This window comes from Haliotis rubra, unplaced genomic scaffold, assembly GCF_003918875.1.
Source record: "Haliotis rubra isolate DU_JTF1 unplaced genomic scaffold, ASM391887v1 Scf22, whole genome shotgun sequence".
NCBI classification, from domain to species: Eukaryota; Metazoa; Mollusca; class Gastropoda; order Lepetellida; family Haliotidae; genus Haliotis; species Haliotis rubra.
Window position 1 is genome coordinate 283,631 of NW_025766225.1, and position 25,737 is coordinate 309,367.

Here is a 25,737-nt window from a genome sequence, read left to right on the forward strand (position 1 = left end):
AAACTGGTTCCACACCCTATGTGGCTAGTTGCTACATGTAAACTGGTTTGACGCCCTATGTGGCTAGTTGCTGTATGTAAACTGGTTCCACACCCTATATGGCTAGTTGCTACATGTAAACTGGTTCCACACCCTATGTGGCTAGATGCTACATGTAAACTGGTTCCACACCATATGTGGCTAGTTGCTACATGTAAACTGGTTCCACACTCCATATGGCTAGATGCTACATGTAAACTGGTTCCACACCCTATATGGCTAGATGCTACATGTAAACTGGTTCCACACCCTATGTGGCTAGTTGCTACATGTAAACTGGTTCCACACCCCATATAGCTAGTTACTACATGTAAACTGGTTCCACACCCCATATGGGTAGTTGCTTCATGTAAACTGGTTCATGTTAGGACAATCTACCGACTGCAGGAGTGGTATCAGGTCACTAACAGCACCCAAGACCGTCCACACAGAGAGCAACCTTCAGTATATCTGCATGGTCGCTTCCCCCAGATCGACTGAAAGAGCACGCCAGACCATTGGGACTCACAACAGACCCATCAGTGCCGATACAGTGTGTCGACGTTTGTGCGAAAGAAACCTCTGCTGTCACAGACCATATCGTAGTCCTGTCCTCACCGCTCATCACCGCCAAATCCGACTGCAGTGGCAACTCAGCATCGAAATTGGCGTTATCGACAATGGAGAACTGTGTTTTTTTCTCATGAAAGCCAATATTGTGTTTCGACAGTCGATGGCAGAGTGAGAGTATATGGTGAAGGCGCGGGGAACTGTTTTCCAATGAGTGTATTGTTGAAAGAGACTTGTGGGGTGGTCCAAACATCATGGTGTGGGGTGCAATCGGTCTGAACCAGATAGTTGGCACCATGGTGTTCCAGAATCTTGGTCCAGGATGAGGAAATGATGTGACAGCTGCTCGCTATATTCACCAAGTCATAAGACCTCACGTTGTACCACATTTTGGACGTCACAGAAATCACATCTTAAAGGGAGACAACGCCGTGCCCACACTGCCAGAGTAACATAATATGGGACTTCCTAAGACAACATGGCATCCAAGCCCTACAATAGCTTGCACTCAGTCTTGATTTGAGACAATAGAAGACCTTTGGGACGAGATTCAAAGAAGACTGAATGACCTCCATCCGCTTTTATCGATGCTTATAGTGGCCACACACAATGCTGACTTTGGGGTATCTTCATGGTACCATTTTTGGTGATTTTGTTTGTGTGAACTCTAAATGTTATTCTCGAAAATGTGTTAACCATAACTGTCAAGTTTGAACTCAATCCTCCGTTTTGATTGTTAATTAGAGCAGGGAGACTATATAAGGGGAGTGGTCACTCCTCGGAAAGCCCCTAAGCTATGCCTCGGCTCGTCACGTGACCAGTGTAGCCAATATGGCGGCAGAGTAGTTTTTAAGATTGAGCCCGGTTTATTTTCAACAGCTGATTACATACGCTGAGTGTTGTGACAACTGAAAACCTACATGTAGAGGATAAGTTACCTATTCTGTCACTTCATTTTAAGTCAAATAATTGTTATTAGTGTCAGTATTAGTACAGTAGATTTGTAGTAAAGTTTCAAGTCGGCATGTTGTAGCTCACTGGCTTCAATTCTCAGTACACAGCGAAGAAAGACTAAAGTATATCGCTAAAAACTTCTTTCACATATTCGTTTAATTTTTAGAAGGGAAATATACCTTTAGTTGAAAGGTGTTTGCAAGTAATAGTGATAGTTGTATAACTAAAAAAAATGTGTTAGGTTGTATTTGAGGTGTGTGAAAAATATGACATATCGCCGATCTGCCATTGAAATACTACAGGGCATTGTTTGAGTGTTTCTAGTTATTGTTCTTAAACATCTTTCACATGCACCTTTAATTTTTATGAGGGGAATATACCATCAGGTGAAGGGTTTTTGCAAGTAATAGTGATAGTTTTACAATTTAATTTTTTTTTGTTAGGGTGTATTTGAGGTGTGTGAAAAATATGACATATCGCCGATCTGTTCTGATACGCCATTGATGCTTGTGATGCTTGAGTGTTATAGTTCTAAAACTTCTTTCTTTCTTGTTGATCTTAGTATTTGACAAAACTGGAAAGGTGTTTACAACGCTTTGTGATAGTTCTAAACTTTATGTTTTTGAGGGGTCTGTGACAGTGTCAGTTAACATTCTGTCAATGCCCATGTCATTCCACACATGCAATAAGATATCTGAATTAGTTACTAATGTAAAAAATGTCTCAAAGTAGATTTTTTTTTAAAAGGACAGCTGATGTTAACACGTGTTCTACAGATAGTTTTGCGTTCTTTAACATGTTTGGGGAGGGATGGCCGTGGTGTATCATTTATTGTTTCATTCATTCACATATGTTCTTTTTCTTTTGTTCTTTTTCTTCATTTCTTTCATTAATTCACACATAATTCTTGCTCTTAATTCATTCATTCATTCATTCATTGTAAAATTCCGACTGATACAATACACTGGCAGAAGTACTGTTAAACGCAGCCGAAGTTGCGCTGGGAACGAACCAAGTCACTGTGTGCGTTGGAGCATGACGAGGCACACGTTAATTAGTACAAATGGTAAAGAAAGCCAGCGAGTGACCCATCCCTGTTGTAGAGTATCCCTGATTAGAGTGAATGAAAGTGTGTGCTTTGTGGTTCAGTATATTTCACTGGGTGTGGGGAATATTTACACTCCAACAATCACTGGTTTGGGATCACTGGACGAACCAACTATGTCCATGGCGTCAATTAAAATACTCAATTAAGGTACAGATGACTCAGGATGCTGATTTATAAAGACCCTGTATTTAAGACACCCGTAACAATAACACGTCTCTTAGGGTGACTTTCTACGATCTTGTCTTACAGAGTTCAGTATGAGTCAGTATATCACAGTTGACAATCGGGCTTAAGCTTCACGAGGAAATATTTCCTGGGTAATACGTGGGATTCACCTCACTCGGCGTCGTGCAAAGACACGCCGCGCGCCAAACTTACCTTTAGAGTTGCAACAAATTCCGCTAATCGACGACCGATTTCCAGGAAACACCAGTGAAGTTCTGCCGTGTCTCCCACGCTTGGAACCCTCGACGTCGGTGCCACTGGACACAGGTACGTGTAACAGGTGCTTGTCAGATTATGAGGACAAAGTATCAAGACATTGATTAAATATTTTCTACCACTGTCTCTATAGGCTTTGAGATTTTCACAACCGATGAAATCTAAACTTGACTAAGATAAATCGTCTGCTCACACGGCGGGTTCTCCGTTCGCTGAACAGTTCAACTTCCGCGTTCGGACAGAAGCGTCATTCGGGATATGACCCGACTCACGTGAGTGCAGAAATCATACATCCGCCTGTGCATGTTGACAATATCATCACGGTGGATGGGAAGAAAAAGGTATGCGTTCACAAAGGGTCGCTATATATTTGCAACAGATATTTTGAAAGGCTGGATCTTCCGTCTATGTTTTCAAGTTGTAAATATCGCTCTGCTAGTATACTGCGACATATTAACAATGTTGTTGGATTGTGAAAAGTATAGATTAGAACTTAGTGCATATAATTTACAGAAGCTATGACAATAGGACTGATTGGTATTGCGTGTTGGGACAGATGTAATCAGCTTGTAAATAGTTTGGATTTACGGTAAGAGTTATCTTTCTTGGCGCATCTTACTGTAAAGACAAGTTAGGTCTAACCCTGATAGCGTCGGCAGTAGCAGGGGGGGTAGATTGTCAAGAACTCCAGATTAGTGCCGACAGATAACAGCATTGACAGTGCAAAATTTAGCTGTCTTCGCCACTGGTTCAGTCAGGCAGTACAAACCAAGTGAGGGTATTTACAACTGAGGTTGGGACTAGCAGAGCTTTTATCAATATTGTCCACCATTGTCAGGCTACAAGAGATATGGTCTGTGGTTTCACATCATCAACACATTGCTTATTAATTAAGTATGGCGACTTAGCAGTCAGCTCCAAGTTTAGAACAGCTTCATGTTGTCATGGCGACTATATATAAAACAGTGAGCTATCTGCTATCAAACTGAATGTCACTCTTGACACTGCCTTTATATCAATACTTTCTCTGTATTAAATCTTAGTTACCATATTTCCTCTAATAAGGGCCCAGGCACTTATTTTTTCAACAGAATTCCAGTCCCGGCGCTTATTAGAGGCCCTGTGCTTCTGTACTTACTGGGTGTAATTACTGTAATTGTCAGTGAGCTGCTTTATCCCCGGCAATGTATTAGAGGCCTGGAGCTTGATAGAAGAAATACGGTAGCCTATATCACAGACCATAGAGAATTCATTGAAAAGGAGTACTACTGAAGTCTAGAATGATTTAGCAGGTCTAGGCTGCCTCAGCTGTAACAGCTAATATACAAAATTAAGAATTGTTGTGGGTTCCTTTTTAATTCATTTTTATTATTATTTCTCTGGTAGACATATATATTTAAAAAACATAATTTTATTCCAGGGACTGAATGGTAGTCTATAATCATCAGTAGTGAAGGCCATGAAACGTATTCACACACCCACCTACAGGTAAAGGTGTCAATGTTTCAAAATCAAAACTAGGTCTGTCAGTGATTTCCAACTTTCAGAATATTGAAGAACTGTAGCATTTTCTGTCTCTGTAGAGTCCAAGCAGTTTTTAGACTACAAACCCGTCAGCTTTCAGAAGTTCCTTGTGTTGCCTTAGGTATTTGCTGAATTAGGGACCGTTCATAATTTATGGTTAAGGGGGTGATGATTTTATGGCTAGGTTACCCATTTTGTTTGGGGGGGAGGGGGGCTTCATTGATAAATCTTAAGGGGAATTCTTTCACATTGTACATGCTTCTCCATAGCAATCTTCATAACCTCCACTTTCCACCCCCAACCCCCAGTCATTAATTATGAACGGTCCATTAGCATGTTTTTATTTGAGCATTCACAGTGAGTGAGTTCAGTTTTATGCCACCTATACCAATATTCCAGAAATATCACAGCAGGGGACACAAGAAATGAGCTTCAAGCATTCTCCCATGTTGGGAATAAAACGTGGGTCATCGGCGTGACGAGCAAACACTTTAACCACTAGGCTACCCTACCGTCCTTGACTATTCAGAGAAGAGGCCAAAGTCAGGCAATTAACACTAGAATATTTATTGATAGTTTGTTGTATTTGTATAAGTATGGTGTGTTATTCACTCCCTGTCCTGATAATGATAGACCCGTGAAGGTCCGGGTTAGAACTGGCCTTCAGTAACCCAAGAGGCAACTAACAGGATCGGGTGGTCAGGTTCGCTGGCTTGGTTGACCAATGTAATCGGTTCCCAATTACGTAGATCGATGCTCATGCTGTTGATCACTGGATTGTCTGGTCCAGACTCGATTATTTACAGACCGCTGCCATATAGCTGGAATATTGCTGAGTGCAGCATAAAACTAAACTCACTTACTTACTCACTCACTCTGATAATATGTTTTTCCACAGACTTATTTTTTCATCTTCCCGTTTTTAAATACTGTGGAATTGGGTGTTATTTCATTTCTAATTTTTACTGCCATTGACTTTGGGCAAATACATAAAAGTCTGCAATGTGTCTGATGCACTGGCCCTTGACACAATGCATGGGCCCTTGACACAATGCATGATACATTAGGGATCCAGATAATTTTTCAACATCAGGAGTATGTACTCCTTATATTTTCGATATAGGAGTACTGGAAAACCTCAAGAGTACATTTAGACTGACTGACTGAGTTTGGTTTTACGCCGCTTTTAGCAATATTCCAGCAATATCACGGCAGCGGGCCACCAGAAATGGGCTTCACTCATTGTACCCATGTGGGGATTCGAACCCGGGTCTTCGGCGTGATGAGCCAACGGTTTAACCACTAGACTACCCCACCACCCCAGTACATTTAGAGTACTGAATGGAATATAATGGCATATCAGTAATCTTGTGTTTCGTTTCATATGCACCACAACATTGCTACTCTTGTGTAAACAGGTCAATAAACAATAAAACAATACTTTTTCAGATAAGTAGACCATACACCATTGCTGTGGTGTGTATCTGCTACCTTTTATAAACTATTTCCTACCGTATCGTGCATATGGTTTGTCCATACATATGCTGATATGGCCCTTATCTAGAGCCTTGATACATGATACATATTGATCCGGGTTAGAATTGGTCTCTAACAACCCATGCTTGTCATAAGAGGCAACTAAAGGGATCAGGTGGTCAGGCTGGCTGACTTGGTTGACACATGTCATAGTATCCCATTTGCGTTGGTCGATGCTCATGCTGTTGATCACTGGATTGTCTCGTCCAGACTCGATTATTTACAGATATGTTGCTGGAACATTGCTGAGTATGGCGTTAAACAGCAACAAAACAAAACAAAACTTCTCATTTATCTCGTGTAAAAATGACATTGGCGTCATCGGTATTCTTGCTGTTCGCAAAATTAAATTATTTCAGACCAGAGTTTTACGTAATGTACAAAATACCTATTGGGATCAGGAGTAGTTATCTGTGTCTGTCATTTCACTCCAGAGGTGGAAATAATCCACTGCCTGACGTCACAGTCCAGTGTTCTTTCTATCGGGCAAGCAAATTTGTACCGGTGTCCAGCTGACTTTACAATGTTAATTACTTTGCTTATTTAAAATTTCAACAAGAAAATCTGCCAGTATAGTGGAAAAATTATCGGGGTCATTGATTTTACATGTGCCACTGTACCAGAGTACACTAGCAATTTTAAGTTATTATGACCTATGATTCTTTCCAGGCTCTGAAGTAATTATTTTAACGTACAGTACACTACACCTTTTCAATACTTCACACCATTACAGGACCCTCATATCACCAGCAATAAAATATATTGATGTGGGTCCCCTGGACCCCCACTTTTGTAAGTCAGGATAAAAGCCTGCAGACATATGTTAACAAAGGTTTATCTGCATAGCTAGTGGCTGTTGCAACACTCAGCCTTCTGAACCTGTGTGTTCTCTAACTTGTTTTGAATATTATATGAACAGCCGCTATGTTCATGTAGCATGTGATCATCCATGTGATATTACAGCATATATCATAGTTTGTACAATGTGGGGGCGTGGTGGGCGAGCTGTCTAAGGCGCAAGGCTAGTAATCCAGCGAGGTTGGAGGTGCCAGGATCGAGCCCACCTGTGACCGGGTGTAAAAAACCTTGAAGTCAACTTTGTGTGCAGACTCTTTCAGTGTTGTCACAACCCCTAGTATACAGTACACAACCCTGTGCACTTAAAACTGACTGACTGAGTTTAGTTTTTACGCCGCAATTTTCCAGCAATATCACGGCAGGGGACACCAGAAATGGGCTTAACACATTGTACCCATGTGGGGCTGTGCACTTAAAAGAATCCGTTGGTAGATGACCAGATGGTGGCCACATGAATACGTGCAAACACCTAGTTGCGGGTACAGCAACGTGCAGTGAACTTGGACAAAGTACTGTGACTATGTGTCCCAGTCCACCCAGCTGTGAATGGGTACCTCATAAGGATGGGAAAGCCACAGTAACTCGGTGTGCCTAGTAGGCAGCAAGAGTTGTAGGCTCCCCAGGGAGTTGAGATTGAAATAATGATATGCCGTTGTGATGGACATCCAATGATTGAGGGAAAACAAAGCACCTTTGAGCAGTTGTACTGGATATCGGCGCTATACAAATGTTTGTATGTATATGTGCATGTATGTATATAGCATGGACCAGTGTGTGAGAAGTGGAATCTGCTTCCTTCCTCATTGATATTTATATACACACACACACACACAATGGTATGCATTGTTTGATCCAAACCTTCTTCCTGCAGTGCAAGATATTATTCAGCTATTTCCTGAAAAGGGAAGCGCTTGTCTGGCTGTCACATTCACGTGTAACTGGCTTCGAAATGCTGTATTTTTGGTGTGTTGTTTGAATATATCATTTGATTGAACTACTCCTTGGAACTTTAAAATGGTAAGCTGTCAGTGAAACCTGTTGTTAATGTTTGCTTGTGTTTATTGATTCAATATTCTAGCTTAAATTTGTCAAAGTCTGGACCAGTGATTGAAATCATGGACATATGTGTGACAAGTGAACACCTCAACCATTAGGCTATCCTATCTATCCACAGTATGTTGTAGACAAGAGTTAAAGGATTATAGCAGATTCAAGACGTGCCCTTGTCAGCAGAATAGGTAAATGTTGTTTTGTTCAAAACTGGGATCTTTGAATATTTCTATTTTCTAATAGTCAGAGTTATCAAACATTACATTCCAAGCAAAATTGGAAAATTAAACATTTATCTCGTCTTCTTTATTGTTTGCCAAACATTAGTTAAGCCTCACCATTTTGTAACATGTTTAACTTGGAACTGCAAAATATGAAATTGATTAAAATGGAAAAATATATCTGAATTTGCCCTTTCTTTTATTCAGCAAATAGAATAGAATAATACTTTAATGCCTTTTCAGGAATTTGTGTTACATCAGCAGAGCTACTGACACATTAGAGAGATACCAAACATATTTACATAAATTTTTTGATTTAGGTATCTTCACATTTGTTTAAGAGAGATATGGTACTTGGAATAAAGGATGTACGGGCTCTCTTAGTTTTCACAATTGGAACTTTGTAGCGGCGGCCTGAAGGGAGGAGGTTGTATTCCGAATTTAAGTAGTGAGTACGGTCAGATATGATTTTGACAGCTTGATTCACGAATTGCCGTTCATATATTGATGATAAACATTCAAATCTGACTCCAGCGATTTTACTTGCAGTGTTAAGGGCGGTGGGGTAGCCTAATGGTTAAAGCGTCGGCTCGTCACGCTGACGACCCGGGTTCGAATCCCCACATGGGCACAATGTGTGAAGCCCATTTCTGGTGTCCCCCGCCGTGATATTGCTGGAATATTGCTAAAAGCGGCGTAAAACCCAACACACTCACTCACTCACTCACTTGCAGTGTTAACAATTTTGTCTATTTTAGATTTGAGATGAACTGAGAGAGACCCGTACCAACAATGGAAGGAAAATGTTAAAATACTCTGAATAAATGCTACATAAAAAGATGACATCACAGATGGGTTAATATTAAAAGATCTCAGTTTACGCATGAGATGAAGACGTTTTTGACACTTTTTGTATAGGGCTTCAGTGTTAAAGAGTTCCAGTTCAGCTTAGAGTCAATGAAGGTTCCCAGATACTTATACTCCGACACTGTCTCAACACATTCACCGTTGATTGTCACTATACATTTATATTAATTGCTATACAATTATAGCAAAATGCATTAACACCTATCTTGTGAAAAAGGATCTACTATTAAATATTTTTGTGCATCATATTGAACCAAACAATAAGACTTTCATGTAGAAATGTACAGAAGTAATATCAAACCACATGTCATGGATGAGATACCCTGATTTCAAAATCAGATTTATGTTTTCTTTCACTTACCAAGAGAATTATTTGTGAAATATCCTAAAAGCAAGTAAAACCAAATGTATGACTGAATATCATTATGTATTTAATTACACGTCAGGAGTTATTAGACCCGTGAAGGTCTGGGTTAGAATGAACCTTCAGTAACCCATGCTTGTCGTAAGAGGCGACTAACGAAATCAGATGGTCAAACTCGCTGACTTGGTTGACAGATGTCATCGGTTCTCAATTGTGCAGATCGATGCTCATATTGTTGATCACTGGATTGTCTGGTCCAGAATCAAATATTAACAGACCGCCACCATATACCTGGCATATTGCTGAGTGCGGTGTAAAACAACACTCATTCACTCAGGGACCGCCTCCGTGGTGTAGTGGTTAGAGCATCTGCCCGGAGAGCGGAAGGTCGCGAGTTCGATCCCTGACTGCGTCATACGAAAGACGTTAAAATATGGTAATTGTTGGTCCCTGCCTGGCGCTCGGCATTAATGGGTACAACAAGGACTGGTCGGCTCGGAGTCAATATAATGTGTCTGAGTGGGGTATTCATGCTTCACTGCAGGATGGTATCTCAGTGGGCAATACGCAACTGTGGGGAACTCCATGCTTTGATTACACACCCATTTAATCTTACGATACCCATGAAGATCCGTGTTAGAATCGGTCTTAAGTAACCTTTGCTTGTTGTAAGAGGCGACTAACGGGATCGGGAGGTCAGGCTGGTTGACTTGGTTGACACATGTCATCGTATCCAAATTGCATAGAACGATCCTCATGATGTTGATCACTGGATTGTCTGGTCCAGACTTGATTATGACAGACCGCTGCCATATAGCTGGAATATTGCTGAGTGCGTAGTTAAGCAAGAAACCAACCGAATTAATCTTACAATAGCAATACAGCCATGCAAAGCGGCGATACTTCCGTATTGCACTTCAATTTCCATATGATACGGCTGCCAGACGTTGAACAGTGTAATCACTAATGAGTGTCACAAATTAAATCTAAAAAAAATGAGTAACGTTATAGTTATTAAATGCAAGTTGCTTTGTATCAAATATCATTCTGTTTGTTGTCCCCTGTCGCAACGTCTTCAAATGTCTTCAAATTTGGTGACAGTCTACATTGCGAGATTACCCAGACACCAGTCGATTTGGGTGACCTTGACCTTATTTTCAAGGTCACCATGACACTTTGACCACTTTTCAAACTCTTATTAACGCAATATCTCATGAACTGTTGTACTCAATGTCTTCAAATTTGGTGACAGCCTACATTGGGGGATTACGCAGACACCAGTTGATTTGGGTGACCTTGACCTTATCTTCAAGGTCACTACGACACTTGACCGCTTGGACGACATTACCATATCAGTGGCAGACACTTGTTTCTTTTGTTACCAGAACCAGGCACTTGAATAGGCGGAGGAGTGCAATCTCACGTTATATATATGTGAGACATCCTTTGCACAAAGTGCTACTCAGATCACAGAGACCTCAGTGCTGAAATTTCAGTAGTGATGTTTAGAGATTGAAACAGTCAGTGTCATGAAAAAGGTTTGTAATCAAAAGAGATCGCTGAACTCGTTTCTCTCCTACCCTGACATCTTGTCGTTTAATACATAAGGTCCAAATGCACTGGTATGACATTCTGTATATTTATTGACGCACACCATTTGTTTCTTTGCCAGCGGATGATGGAGGGAACACTGCAGCTGCTGCTTGTCTGGGCATTGTTGACCGTCGATGTTGTGACCTGCCAGTGTGTGAAGGATTCAGGTAAATTATTTTTTCTGAAAGTATATACTGTCAACTCTCTATGTGAGTGAGTATGTTTTTTACACCGCTTTTAGCAATATTCCAGCAGTATCACGGTCAGGGAAACCAGAAATGGGTTTCAGACATTGTACCCTTGTTGGGAATAGTACCCAGGTCTTGAGCAATATACCAGCAATATCACGGCGGAGGACACCAGATATGGGCTTCACTCATTTTACCCATTTAGGGAATCGATCCTGGGTTTGCAGCATGACAAGCGAACGCTTTTACTCTACTGTAACAACAACTCCTGTATATATTCTCTCAATTTGTTACTCATGTATCACTTGCTTGACAACGACATTAGAGCCTATGTCAAAACGTCACCTCCACAGAATACAAGAAGTTGTATATCCATAATAATTGTCATTATTCTTCATCACATATGATGTACGGAAATTACCAATGTTTTGTGAATGCAAATCAATGGAAGGGAGATAACTCTAAATTTGTTTTTCTTGTCGTCTGGTACTCCATACTATGACCCGTGCTTCAGACAGTTCAAAATTACCATTGAGGTGTTCGGTAAGATAAAATACGTTGTTCACTGGTCCCTCGGGGCCCATGGGTTGATGTATCCTTGATGTTTCGTTATGTTCCCCTCGCCCTTCAGGCTCAGGGAACATAAACAAACATGGAGGGTACGTCAGCCCATGTCCCTCTCGAGACCAGTGAACAACTTATATTGTACCCTTACTGGGAATCAAATCCGGGCCTTCGGCATGACGAGCAAAGGTTTTAACCACTGGGCTACCCCACTACCCAAAATGATGAGGCTCCCATATTTGATTATGTACCGGTATTGTTTGCAGTTTGTATGTACCTGTTCCAGAGCTTGGTTGCGCTTGTGCATGGTGGTATGTAGCTTAGCCAAGCCTGATATTTTCCATGTTTTGTTTGTTCATTTATTTGTTATTATCCCCCCGCTACGAAGTAACAGGGGCATATTGCTTTCATTCCATCTGTCCGTCTGTCCGTCCCGAAACTTTGTCCGGAGCATAACTCTTAAAGTTTACATGCTAGGTTCACCAAACTTCACACACACGTTAATCATTACCCATTGATGTACCTTTTGCTATTTTAATTTTTTAGAATTTGTTTTGTTGTTGTTTCCATGGAAACTTTAGTGCCAAATGTGTTTGATGGTTTTGTCAGACATATCTCTTAAAGTTTACATGCTAGGTTCACCAAACTTCACACACACGTTAATCATTAGCCCATTGATGTACCTTTTGCTATTTTAATTTTTTTTCAGAATTTGTTTTGTTGTTGTTTCCATGGAAACATGACTTGGTGCAAAATGTGTTTGATGGTTACCTGGCCACAGCATATCATCGAAACTATACATGCTAGGTTCACCAAACTTAATACACAAGTTAATCATGACCCACAGATATATGCCATGTGCTAAAAAATAACAATCTTCATCTACGTCCACTTCATTGTGTGCATCAAGTTCAATTGAATGTTATGTTTCCATGGAAAACACACAAAATTAATGTTTCCATAAATCATTACTGTAATCAGTACATGGCAAAACTATTATCTAACATGTATATAAAGTTTAGTAGAGTCAAGGAGAAAGTCTTGCGAGCTGCTGATCCTTGTCACATGATATATATCAGTATCAGTCATTTCCATGTCCCAAAGTGGGAAGCGAGGGTATGTGAGCTGTGCTCACTTCTACACTTGTTATCCCCTGCAAAAACGAAGTTGGGGGGATAAAGAAACAAGTTCCGTCCGTCCGTCCATCACACTTTTGGGGGTTAGACCCAGATATGAATTTTAGTTTTTGTGGTTTCCATGGAAACGTGACTTAGGCTGTGGCTATGAGGATGTCATCTTGTCCGGAGCAGATCTCCTAAACTATACATGCTAGCTTCATCAAACTTGGTACACATGTCAAGCATGATCAATAGATGTGCCATTTGATGGTTAAACCCAGATACAATTATTTTTTCGTTGAAACGTGACTATAGGCTGTGACTATGAGGATGTCATCTTGTCCGGAGCAGATCTCCCAAACTATGTACATGATAGCTATATCAAACTTGGTACACATGTTTACCATGATCCATAGATGTGCCTTTTGGGGGTTACACCAGTGTGTGAATTTCTTTTGTGTGGTTTCCATGGAAACATTGTATTGCCATGTCAAAGTTGGCACTGTTGCGGGGGATATTGATGACTTTGTCTTCTTGTTTATGTGTTACATTTTCTTAAGATAAAGTGAAACTTATCCTTGATCCAGTACACATGTAAGTCTCATTTGTGTTTAATTTTCAGATGAGCTGTCCTTCTCAAGGCAAAATAGTGAGGCAGATGATGTACACAGGGATCATTTTGTCAGCATCCGTTGCTGCGCCAACAACTTTGTGGGAGAGATTCAATGGTACCGTTATGAAAATGGAATTATGACTTCATTTGATTACGGGAACTATACATTCCATCAAAGGCGACAGGTGTTGGATATCCAGAAGGCATCAATGAAGGACAACGGAACCTATATTTGCCTTGCAAGCAATGGGACGAACAATGTCACCTTTGTGTTCGAACTTTATGTTGCTGGTGAGTTATACTTCAAGTGGAGTCCATCAGAGGAGTCAGACATTTTGATTAAAGTAATGAAATGATATGTGTTCTTAGCAGTAAACATCATCCTCAAGATATAATTAGATTAGAATACAGAAGACGATATCTTATATCATATTGGTAAAGAATATTTTCAAACTCAGTCCATGATAATGGTTGCTATGGTTACTACTATCTGACTAAAATAACCACCAACTCCCAACAATAACAACTTGTAACCAAGGCTTTCGTAATTTTCTCCATGATTTTTTATATGTTGCCCCAATGCATGCACCAATGAAGTTGTGGTCCACCATTATGGGATTTCTGTGTTTAATTTTTGTTTTTGTTCAGTTTTGAGGTTTTACAAAATGCGAGCAGTGTGGTTTTTTTCTGCTAATGTTGAGTTTCGTCACAATATTTTCACACTGTATAAAAAACATCAAACAAGCATGACAGATGGGTTTCTGGGATTCCACACGTGTTTGAAAACTACACAAAGAGTGTACAAAAGATCAATACAATTGTATGATGATACTGTCTCAGGCTGTATTTATCTTTGTAACCATGGTACCCACTACATTAAACCCAATCTCAGTGTTTATTGTATGCTGAATTGTTTTTGTCACAGTATCAGTATTCATAGTACTGGCAAGACAAATTACTGTTAGTTGTCGTGAACAACGGCCCAAACCATTCATGGGGTACCGGCACCTTATTGCAGTAAGGAGAGGGCAGAGCAGAAAGTAGTATAGTTCAGGGACCTTGAGACAGACAAAATATAGCACTATCAACTAAGACATTGAGTCCGATCGCTCATCCAGTCCTCTGGTTCATCAGGTGCGGTGGGTTAGCTTATTGGTTAAAGCGTTCGTTTGTCACGCTGAAGATCTGGGTTCAATTCCCCACATGGGTAAAATGTGTAAAGCCCATTTCTAGTGTCCCCCGCAGAAGACCTGGGTTCAAATCCCCACATGGGTAAAATGTGTGAAGCCCATTTCTGGTGTCCCCTGTCGTGTTATTGCTGGAATATTGCTAAAAGAGGCATAAAACCATACTCACTCACTCACTCTGGCTCTTCAAGCAGAGGTTAATAGGGCCTATCATGTTTTGTATTACAGTTTCTGTTAGTTCTGTTATGATTCGCTCCATGTCCCTTCTTGAATTCAATTCATTATTCGTAGTTACTAGAATAGACTAGTTCTGTATATTTTTAAGAAAGTGTATTTACTGGGAACTAGTTTGTCACTTTATCAAAGTGAGACACGCAAAATGGAGTATATCCAAGTCATGCAGCATTAACTTGTGTCATTTTGTCAAGGCACATTGTTATTCTAAGCAACATTTTTCACACTGTATTGCAGGGTTTTTTAAATATCATTTGTATGTTTCAGCTTAAGCAATTACATGACATGTTTGTTTTTTTTAATTTCTTAATAATGAACATTTATAAAGTATTCACGAATAGATATTCGTACATTTGTATATGCCTCGTAGTATATTTGTGGTAGCCCTAGTTTCTATACCTGGCATCAGCTGTACAAACAACAGATGCCCGGTCGAAGGCAAAATTTACTTTTCATGCCATACCAAAGTCAGCTGATGCAATTATATCAGTGTTGATCATTAGCTTAATTGTGATTATATTTTACCACGCAGTGACTGGCCAATAAGATTCTATTTCTGTTGATGATAACATTACAAGCATTTCCTTTTTCTTTGATTTCAGAATGTGACAAATCAGTCGGCAAAGTGATAGTAGAGCGTAGGCCAGATCCAAAGCAGATTGTCCAGTTGGGTCAAAGCATCACCTTGGAGTGCCGGGGGTACTTTGGCTGTGGTTTGCAAAACACTAGAGATGCTTTCTGGATGAGAAAGTTGGGGAAAGCAGATAAATTGCTGTCTGGAGATAATGAATTTTATTCTGTGGAACGTGTGAATAAGAGGTAGGAGTCTTTTAAGGATTTGCAGAGAAATATTGCGTCTGCTACGTGTACTCAGCATCATCATTCGTCAGATTTTGTATTAGTTTTGTTGTTGTTGTTTAATGCCGCACTCAGCAATATTCACGCTATATGGCGGCGGTCTGTAAATAATCGAGTCTGGACCAGACAATCCAGTGATCAACATCAGGAGCATTGATCTATGCAGTTGGGATACGGTGACATTTGTCAACCAAGTCAGCGAGCCTGACCACCCAATCACATTTGTCGCCTCTTGCAACAAGCATGGGTTGCCGAAGACCAATTCGAACCCGAATCTTCACGGGTGTTTAATGCTGCACTCAGCACTCTTCCGGGCATGATGAATACAGCCTGTGAGTAATCAAGTCTGACCAGATAGTCCTGTGATAGATATCAGGGTTTGATGACAAGTGGAAAATTGAGTCACCAGTCTTAATCACTTCTTCCTGAAAGTTGATCATATCTGACCCAGCATTGGTTAATTGTGACTGGAGGGAGCTATGAAACATGCTTAACCTTTCACCAACACCGGGTCTCATCAGTGATTTTAAGTGATCTGTTTATATAATCCATTCTATTCTGCATTTGGTCCCCAGTGAAATCTGTTTTATTGGACAATTGTTACTGGGTTGGGTTATTTATTTGTATGGACATTTTTAACATAAAGGTATCAGTTTGGCGTCAAATATATGATGATCATGTTCACGATTACGAAGTAAACTTAACTAACCGTGGACTTTGACGTGATGAGCGAACGCTTTAACCACCGGGCTACCCCACCGCCCTGTTATTCAATGACTAGTAGTGATAAAAGTGGTGCCTGTTATATGTGAAAACAGGACACTAGACAAGCCCAATTTCTGCAATTGTATGGAAAGGTGACATTTTGAAAGAGTATGTGAAAGCACCTGGTGTCCTCACTGAGTTTCAGTGCCTTTTATTGCCATTCTGTTTCATTGGGTAATCAAGATTATTTCCTTGCCTTGTTATATTTCCACACAAAGCAGTGTTTTGATGAGGCAGTCACTTTGATACACACATATTTTCTGTTTGTTACTATCAGTGTCGTGAATTCACTGAATAAAGGTGAGCTCCTGTGCCAGTGGTATCCTGGGCCCATTTCACAAAGCTATTGTAGCACTTCTCCACTGTTGCATCTCAAGTATGGAATACTTTACCATCAGAACTCAAAGCCACCATCTGTGAATCCTCTTTTAAAAGCATAATTAAAACTTTTCTGTTCAGACCTGCTTACAATATGTAACAATTTTCCCCTTTCACTCTACTGACTCCCACATACGGGCCAGTGAGCAACCAGACGCTATACAAGTGAATTATTATTATTATTATTATTACTATGACTCATAAGTCTATGTTACAGGGCCTAGATTTTCGAAGCTCTCTTAACGCTAAGACAGTCATAAGGTAATGTTAATGTATTGCACTTATGACTATCATAGCACTAAGAGTGCTTCTGAAATATGGGCCCAGCATAGGAGATTCAACAGTCGTTGCACTACGATAGCTTTGTAAAACGGGCCCTGGTTTAGTTTAATGTTTAGTCATGTTTAGAGAAAAATTTACCTCCTGGTTATGTGAAGGTCTTTGTATTCTAAGGTATGCAAGTGTATGAATTCTTCAACTGAGTTAAAGATATATTGTTCATTTAGGCAACACTTATTTCATTTTATCCACACCAAAAGCCAATATCATTAACTAAAGTGTTTTCAGTGTTTTCATAATCTCTGTCCTTTACATCCTCGATAATCTCCAGGGTATACATTCTGATAAATCTCCACTCTACCCTGGATGCATCTACGACATCTAATTTTATAACCTCCCTTTGCTGGCTTTTTATCCAATCAGGTGTCTTAGCTGGGAAGTTGAGTGTACCAATCACAAGGCTTCTATCATGACTCACTTCTCATCATACACTTCTTCGGTAAACAGTAATGTTCAGAGGTGGAAGGAGTCCTTGCATATATTTTTTAAGGTTTCAGACTTGTCAATTTGTCTATGATTTTTTCCCTAAGTCTGGGTTGCACAGCAATCAAACCCTCGCAGCTGCAGCTGCCATCCTTGTTGACTCTGGCAAGCTCAGTTGTAATGGCTTATCTGACTGGCTACTGTGAGAAGGTGGAGCCAGCAAAGGGAGGTATTAAATTTAGATGAAAAAATCACAGACAAATTGACAAGTCTGAAACCTTAAAAAATATATGCAAAGGATGTGCCCTTTACAAACCTCCTGGAGACTGAAACCCTGTTTGATATATTTTCATTGCAGCAATGGGAATATACTTGGCAGTATACTGACCTTCAAGACAATAACCGAGGACAACATGACCTCCCGTTATGTGTGTGTTCTCTTTTCACCGCCACCGAATGGACACAGCTTTCCCATAGAGCTTGTTCCTTTGCGTAAGATATATTCCTAATGAATCGTGCACTATAATTCCAAGTGAGTGAGTGAGTGAGTGAGTGAGTGAGTGAGTTTAGCTTTACACCGCACTAGCAATATTCCAGCTATTTGGCGGTGGTCTGTAGATAATCAAGTATGGAGCAGACAGTCCAGTGATGAACAGCATGAGCACTGATCTACATAATTGGGATACGATGACATGTGTCAACGAAGTCAGCAAGCCTGACCATGCGATCCCGTTTGTTACCTCTATGACAAGCATGGGTTACTGAAGACCAATTGTTCCCAGATCTTCGTGGGTCGTATGAAATACAGGGGGAATATAACTGTCCCCTGGTCTGTCTGCCCATAATGTTTTGTCCGGACAATATCTCTAAAACTAAGTATTGTTTCATGAAATTTTGCCCACCTAAAGATCAGGTGGTCAATAGTGCCCTTTGGTATTAAGAGATTTTTAGAATTTAGATTTTTCCTGGTCTTTGAATGGCATTTAGAAGTGATACACATGAGGAAGAGAGTTTTATGGACGTCAACTTCTTTATTGTGAAGAACACAACATTTTGGACCATATCCTTACTCCTTTATCAGGTAAAGAACACAATGTTTTGGAGGATATCCTAACTTCTTCATCAGGTGAATGAAGACACAATGGTTTAAAGTATATCCTTACTCCTTCATAAGGTGAAGAACACAACATTTTGGAGAAGGACACAAAATTTTTGGAGTATGTCCTTACACTTTCATCAGGTGAAGAACACGTTTTGGAGTATATCCTTACTCCTTCATCAGGTGAAGGAGAACGTTTAAGAGCATATCCTTGCGACTTCATCTGATGAAGAACACAACGTTTTGGAGGATATCCTTACTTCTTTATCAGGTGAAGAACACAACATTTTGGAGGATATCCTTACTTCTTCATCAGGTGAACAACACAACATTTTGGCGGATATCCTTACTTCTTCATCCGGTGAAGAACACAAGATTTTGGAGGAAATCCTTACTCTTTCATCAGGTGAAGAAGACAATGTTTTGGAGGAGATCCTTACTCCTTCATCAGGTGAAGAACTCAACATTTTGGAGGATATCCTTACTTCTTCATCCGGTGAAGAACACAACATTTTGGAGGATATCCTTACTTCTTCATCCGGTGAAGAACACAACGTTTTGGAGGATATACTTACTCCTTCATCAGGTGAAGAACACAACGTTTTGGAGGATATACTTACTCCTTCATCAGGTGAAGAACACAACGTTTTGGAGGATATACTTACTCCTTCATCAGGTGAAGAACACAACATTTTGGAGGATATCCTTACGTCTTCATCAGGTGAAGAACTAAACATTTTGGAGGATATCCTTACTTCTTCATCAGGTGAAGAACACAACATTTTGGAGGAGATCCTTACTCCTTCATCAGGTGAAGAACACAACGTTTTGAGAACACAACATTTTGGAGGATATCCTTACTTCTTCATCAGGTGAAGAACACAACATTTTGGAGGATATCCTTACTTCTTCATCAGGTGAAGAACACAACATTTTGGAGGAGATCCTTACTCCTTCATCAGGTGAAGAACTCAATGTTTTGGAGGAGATCCTTACTCCTTCATCAGGAGAAGAACACAATGTTTTGGAGGAGATCCTTACTCCTTCATCAAGGGAAGAAAACAATGTTTTGGAGGATATCCTTACTCCTTCATCAAGGGAAGAAAACAATGTTTTGGAGGATATCCTTACTCCTTCATCAGGGGAAAAAAACAATGTTTTGGAGGATATCCTTACTCCTTGATAAAGTGTTCATGGAACTGGAGTAAGGATATACACTGAAATGTTGTGTTCTTCATAATACAAAAGTTGACATCCATAAAACTAGCTTCCTTTGATTTTGTTCATTTCCACAGCAAATTGGGCTTCGACTGTGTTCATATTGCTGTTTCACCACCATATCTTTAAAACCTCAGTGGTAGTTGTCTAAACCAGCAGCTGTCCGATCCGGCAAGTTGTCAACACCAACATAAAATCTCAGTCCCCTCTATGGCTCGTACATTTATCATCATTTAAAAGTTCTGCAATCCAGCAGGTGTCAATTCCGGTTCCCGGCATGAATTGAGCCTGTGTTTATACAGTAATCAGCGCTGTCTAATCCTTTGTGTGTATTGTCACCAATTAATCCTTTGCTGAAACTACATGATTGCCGACAAAGACAATTTAATCTTAGTTCAGTTTGGGTATACATCTAATGTAATTAGTGAGTTGAGTCAATGTGTGCAGTAACAGAGAGAACCAAATGATACAACAATGTATATATATGAGTGATAAAACTGGTTCAGTTCTAGTTGTAGGCAACCGTGTCAGCTCTACAATCCGTCTTGCTGTCTAAACCAGATTTTTCTTCAGTCCCGACGAGTGCCGGTTTAGACAGCTTCCACTGTAATAAGTATTCTTATTACTCACCCGTTGAAGATATCACTGTTTAATAATTTTACAATGTTATTACATATTGTGTAATAACATTGAGTGATGCCGTACATATGATGTCAAAGTGGTTTACAGTTATGACGTCACAATGCTAATACCTCTGTAACAATGGTATTAGACTTTGCTTGACTCGTGGAAAGCTGAGAGTTATCACACTCCTTGAATTCTTAGGAAAGAAGTACTTCGCTTGATATTATTTTGCTAATGTTGGGTGAGTAATAAATAAAATACTAAACGATGTCCCATGTAATACCATATTTATGAAATGACTGAATGGTTTGGTATCTAACGAGTATAGTTGTTAGATGTTAGTTGCATCTAAGCTTTAAATACGTTCACTGCTGCTGGAAAACAGTAAACCAGACATACTCGTACAAGGCTGAATATCATGACAATGTATTGCTGCAGATTATGCCTATTATCAACATCTCAGAGCAGGTCTAGGTAGGTCTCTGTAACTATGGTATTTATGTTTCAGCGCAGAAGGAAGTTCTCCCCACGTGGGGTGTGGCTGTTGTGGCTGTATCTGTCATCCTTGTCGTCCTGGTAATGTTTCTCCTCGTTGTGCAGCCTTGGAGAGACCAACTCTTGTTCCGGATCAGAACCAAGTGTCACCGTCTTCCGCCAAGACTTAGTAATTATTTACAAGTTGATTTATAATTGTGATTGTTGTGTAGATTAGTAATTATCTCTGTGAGTGTATGTGTGAGTTTGAGAGCTTGCGTGTGTGTGTGTGTGTGCATGTGCATTCATGGATGTGTATTTGTGTGTTATTCTGAGTGGGTATCTGTGTGTGAGTGAGAGACCTTGTTGATGCTTATGTCACCTATCAGACATTACATCAGTTAATTTGAGTGAGTGAGTGATTTTAGTTTTACACCACACTCAGCAATGTTCCAGCTATATGGCGGCGGTCTGTAAATAATCAAGTCTGGACCAGACAATCCAGTGATTAACAGTATGAGTATCGATCTGCGCAATTGGGAACTGATGGCATGTGTCAACCAAGTCAGCGAGCCTGACCACCCGATCTCATTAGTCGCCTCTTACGACAAGCATGGGTTACTGAAGATCAATATTCTAACCCGGACCTTCACGGGTAGCATGCCTGGAATAAATTGATCAAAACTATAAATAATGATAGTCATACAGGTAACTTTTTTGATAGGCGATCACCGTGACATTAAAATTAGGTTCCTGTTAAGTCAAGGAGAAACATGAAGGTACTTGTAAACACTTTTACATTGAAACAAATACTAGTAACAAAAAAGATATTTGCAAAAAGGTATTTGTTAAAAGTGCAGTCCCAATAGTTATGTTGACAGACTCTATATCAACAACTGGCAAACTGGCAAACAAGGATAAGTTGGACCAGCACAGGGAACGCGTTTATGAGAAGTAGGCAATGAGCAGATTTAGGCTAGTGCACATGCATTGCATGACGATGAAATTGATTCCGCGCGTTACCCAGCTGCACATGCCTTGCTCATAAGACTCACGTTGGTGTAGCAAGTCGCATTACACTTGGTCGTGGAAAACCTGGGGCCCTTTCACTAACAATGGCAAGCGCCAGTGGGCGGCACTCATACATGCTAATACAGGTCAATTGTCAGGTCGGTGCTCAACTTATCCTTGTTTGCCAGTTAGGGGTGGGTATTGCAAAGAATTTTCATATTGTGATATATTGCGATGCGAAAGCATGTATTGTGATATGTATTGCAATAAAATTCAGGACGTTAATGCTTGATTTATAAAGCAAAAAACACAACAAAATCACTATGCTTGATTAAGCTTTAATAAAAACTACTTTACCATTGCATATTTTACATACCGCGTTACTCTGACCAATAGTTCCATCTACCATGAACTTTTTCAACTCAAAATGCTGCCTTACTGATGCCTTTGCCCTAGTATTTGGCACCACAATAAATTGTTCGTTGTTGGGGGTCACCATTTTACAACACACGCATGGCTTCCGATGTAAAAGAACGGAAATATCCGAAGATTTTCGAGTGTTACCAAGTTTTCGGAATGTGTGTCAAAATACCGGTTTCGATCAACATATCGCAATACGTATCGTTTTCATGTCTGAACCGGTATATACCGGTAAACCGGTTATATTGTGCAGCCCTTATAAGGCAGCTAATGCTATGACACCCCTGAAAAGGGTAGCAATTACATTTCATGCATGTAAGCAGCGACTAAATGGATCTGGCTTGGCATTAGGTTTGATTGTGTGTCGTTGTGGCCTGAAGCAATGGTGCTCATAATATCAATCACTGGAGCTGCTGGTCTCAGTTTGTAACAGGCTGGCTTCATATGGTATATATGGGAGGGGTGGGGTAACCTAGTGGTTAAAACGTTCGCTCATCACGTCGATTCCTCACATGGATACAATGTGTGAAGCCCATTTCTGGTGTCCCCCACCGCGATATTGCTGGAATATTGCTAAAAGCGGCGTAAAACCATACTCACTCACTCATATGGTATATCATCAAACAGCAAACAGGTGGGAGTTTTACTTTACCTTTCAGCCAACATGCAGCATGATGTGATTGTCTTGTGTCACCCAGCCAACGAAGATGAAGTCAAGAGGCACGTAACAAGCTACTTGAGAAACTATTATACAGTCTTCTTTCCTTACGATGACATTCCAGAGGGACAATGTAAGTTATTTAGAGTTTTGCACAATACGAACTGACTAGAATATCACCCATCTTATTTCAGTTTTGTGGATCCAGGGTTTTACCTCAACTCACAGACATGGAGACCCGTGAAGATCTGGGGTAGAACAACCCATGCTTGCCACAAAAGGCGACTATGCTTGTCGTAAGAGGCGACTAACGGGATCGGGTGGTCAGGCTCGCTGACTTGGTTGACACATGTCATCGGTTCCCAATTGCGCAGATCGATGTTGATCACTGGATTGTCTGGTCCAGACTCCATTATTTACAGACCGCTGCCATATAGCTGGAATATTGCTGAGTGCGGCATAAAACTAAACTCACTCACTCACAGACAAGGATGTCCCTGGGCCCCCAATCATTACATTTAATGATCCTTGCAGGCAATATGAGGGTCCTGTGAAGCTACAGTGTAGAGAACTGTATGTTTTGATCATTTCTTTAGAGCCTGGAATGAATCATTGATCATGCGGACTGATGGATGAAATGATATCACATAACTGCTCTGCTGCACAAAACAACCAGACACAAGTCCTAGATGGGTTGTAGGCACAATGAATAATATTGTGCGTCCCTCTGGATGCAGTGATTTTTTTTCTGCATCCATTCTCTTCATTTGAGCGTACTTGACGCACATTTGCACGTCGCGTAAAACCCTGGGTGGATCCTTCAGCTATCATTTGTAACTGTAGTGGTCTGTAGATCTCAACATAACATATATTTGTGCCTTGTAAAATCTCTTGCATGTTAAGATCAAGTGATCTGATGATTTTCAGGGACCACAATTTGCAGTGCAGAAACGTTTCACCCAGGGTTCACAAGAGCTTCAAAAGCCTGAAATTTGAACATTTTAACCTAAAAAAGCCCTAAATTTGTTTAAGCCTGGAAAGATCCTAACTGCCATTGATTTGCACTGAAAATTCCTAAATTTAGCCAAACTTGTGAAGTAATGATTTAGCATGAAACCTATACATAAAAAATACCCTGCAGTGACCATAAGTGTTGCTCAATCTCCATCACAAAGCAAAACTTTCCAAGCACAAGGATGTAGCTAAGTTGATCGGTCCACATTTTGTGATGCAGGAATGACAACGGTACAAGAATCTGTATTGAAATGTCACACTTACGAAATGAAGAAGTTGACAACATTGTACTTCCCAACCTCTAAAATCCCACTCAAAGAAGTGGTTCAACATTTGACCAACCTTCATATGTGTTTCTGTAGGGCCTTAATGTTGATTAGGCATTGAAAAGGTCCGAAAAAGGCCTTAAATTTTATGATATTCTGTACAAACCCTGTGACCATATGTTTTACATGTATAGGTTTCCTGCTAAATCAACCTTCATATGTGAACATGTAGGGCCTTAATGTTGATTAGGCACTGCTGTGAATCCACTATCAGGCAAATATGATCTATGTCCTGCTAATATTATTGTTTCTGTAGTAACAAATGCAATAAAAGTCAGCAGTTGATGTATTATTCAATGTCTTTAGTGAAACAATAACCGGTTGATCCCATAATAATTATTTGACATGGTTTGACTGTGGTTTACGATATTCTCAGATTTATTTAAAATAATAAGTTCTTGGTACTGTGCGTGTTACTGAGGAGTGCAGACACATCAATAGAACAGCACGTCAGTTAGCCCTGATCGAGGATTGTTAAGTTTGGCCACTGGCATTGTCATTTTTTAATCCGTTTTCTGCCTATGATTAATTGTCGGTAAGCATTAAATTTGGTATCTTAGAAACGAAATACAATTCAGCAAGCATCCTCGTACTTAAGCTATAATAGTTCAGGGCAAAAGTGTACTTTATTACACTATACATGGGAGTAGAGTGAAGTATATTCCTTAATTTATGTTTGTGTGGTACTGTCCATTCCTTTAACTTGTTTCATTTCAGTGGAAGCACAGGGCGCATTGGAAGCCCTGCAGAGCAGTTCCTACGTTTTAATCTATGTAGAACCCTCAGATGAGAGGGTTCCCCGACTGGACTTTTTAATGAAGGCAGCTACAGATATCCAGCAAGGGGCACGGATCATCCTCGTTCACAATGGCCGCTTGACGGATTCGTTACAAGGACTTGAGTATGAAACACGATCCAGACTACAACATGTCCATCGTATTAAATGGCCGACAGACATTGACAGCAATGCAAGAGTGAAGAAGAATTTCCTCTGTGCCATTCAGTCTTATCTGCCAGAGTCTCTCGACAACACAGAGCCATCATCCCAAGAACCATTACTGGGTGAGTGAGTGTGGATTTTCGCCGCCTTTAGAAATATTCCAGCAATATCACGGCGGGGGA

The 25,737-nt window shown here is 40.3% G+C and overlaps 2 protein-coding genes across 7 annotated transcripts in view; one reads left to right on the forward strand and one right to left on the reverse strand.

Moving 5' to 3' along the window:
• The window catches only part of LOC124277272, a 32,019-nt gene extending 20,766 nt beyond the window's left edge, over window positions 1–11,253 (reverse strand). Inside the window, exons 1-2 of the mRNA XM_046712924.1 lie at window positions 11,181–11,253; window positions 3,029–3,116 (exon numbers count right to left, since the gene is read on the reverse strand). The gene's annotated coding sequence lies outside the window, so the exon portion shown is untranslated. The remainder of the gene's footprint in view (window positions 1–3,028; window positions 3,117–11,180) is intronic.
• LOC124277273 lies at window positions 3,051–25,737 on the forward strand. Of its 6 annotated transcripts, none has more exons than XM_046712928.1 (8): window positions 3,051–3,142; window positions 11,184–11,271; window positions 13,597–13,878; window positions 15,611–15,827; window positions 18,130–18,263; window positions 21,221–21,376; window positions 23,277–23,408; window positions 25,333–25,737. In XM_046712928.1, exons 2-8 carry the CDS (start codon window positions 11,187–11,189, stop codon window positions 25,683–25,685), a joined length of 1,359 nt encoding a protein of 452 aa, XP_046568884.1. In that variant the 5' UTR covers window positions 3,051–3,142; window positions 11,184–11,186; the 3' UTR covers window positions 25,686–25,737. The 6 variants fall into 6 exon arrangements, with proteins under 6 accessions (XP_046568884.1, XP_046568883.1, XP_046568885.1 ...); XM_046712927.1 differs by lacking the exon at window positions 3,051–3,142 and adding an exon at window positions 3,197–3,432; XM_046712929.1 differs by lacking the exon at window positions 3,051–3,142 and adding an exon at window positions 3,476–3,680.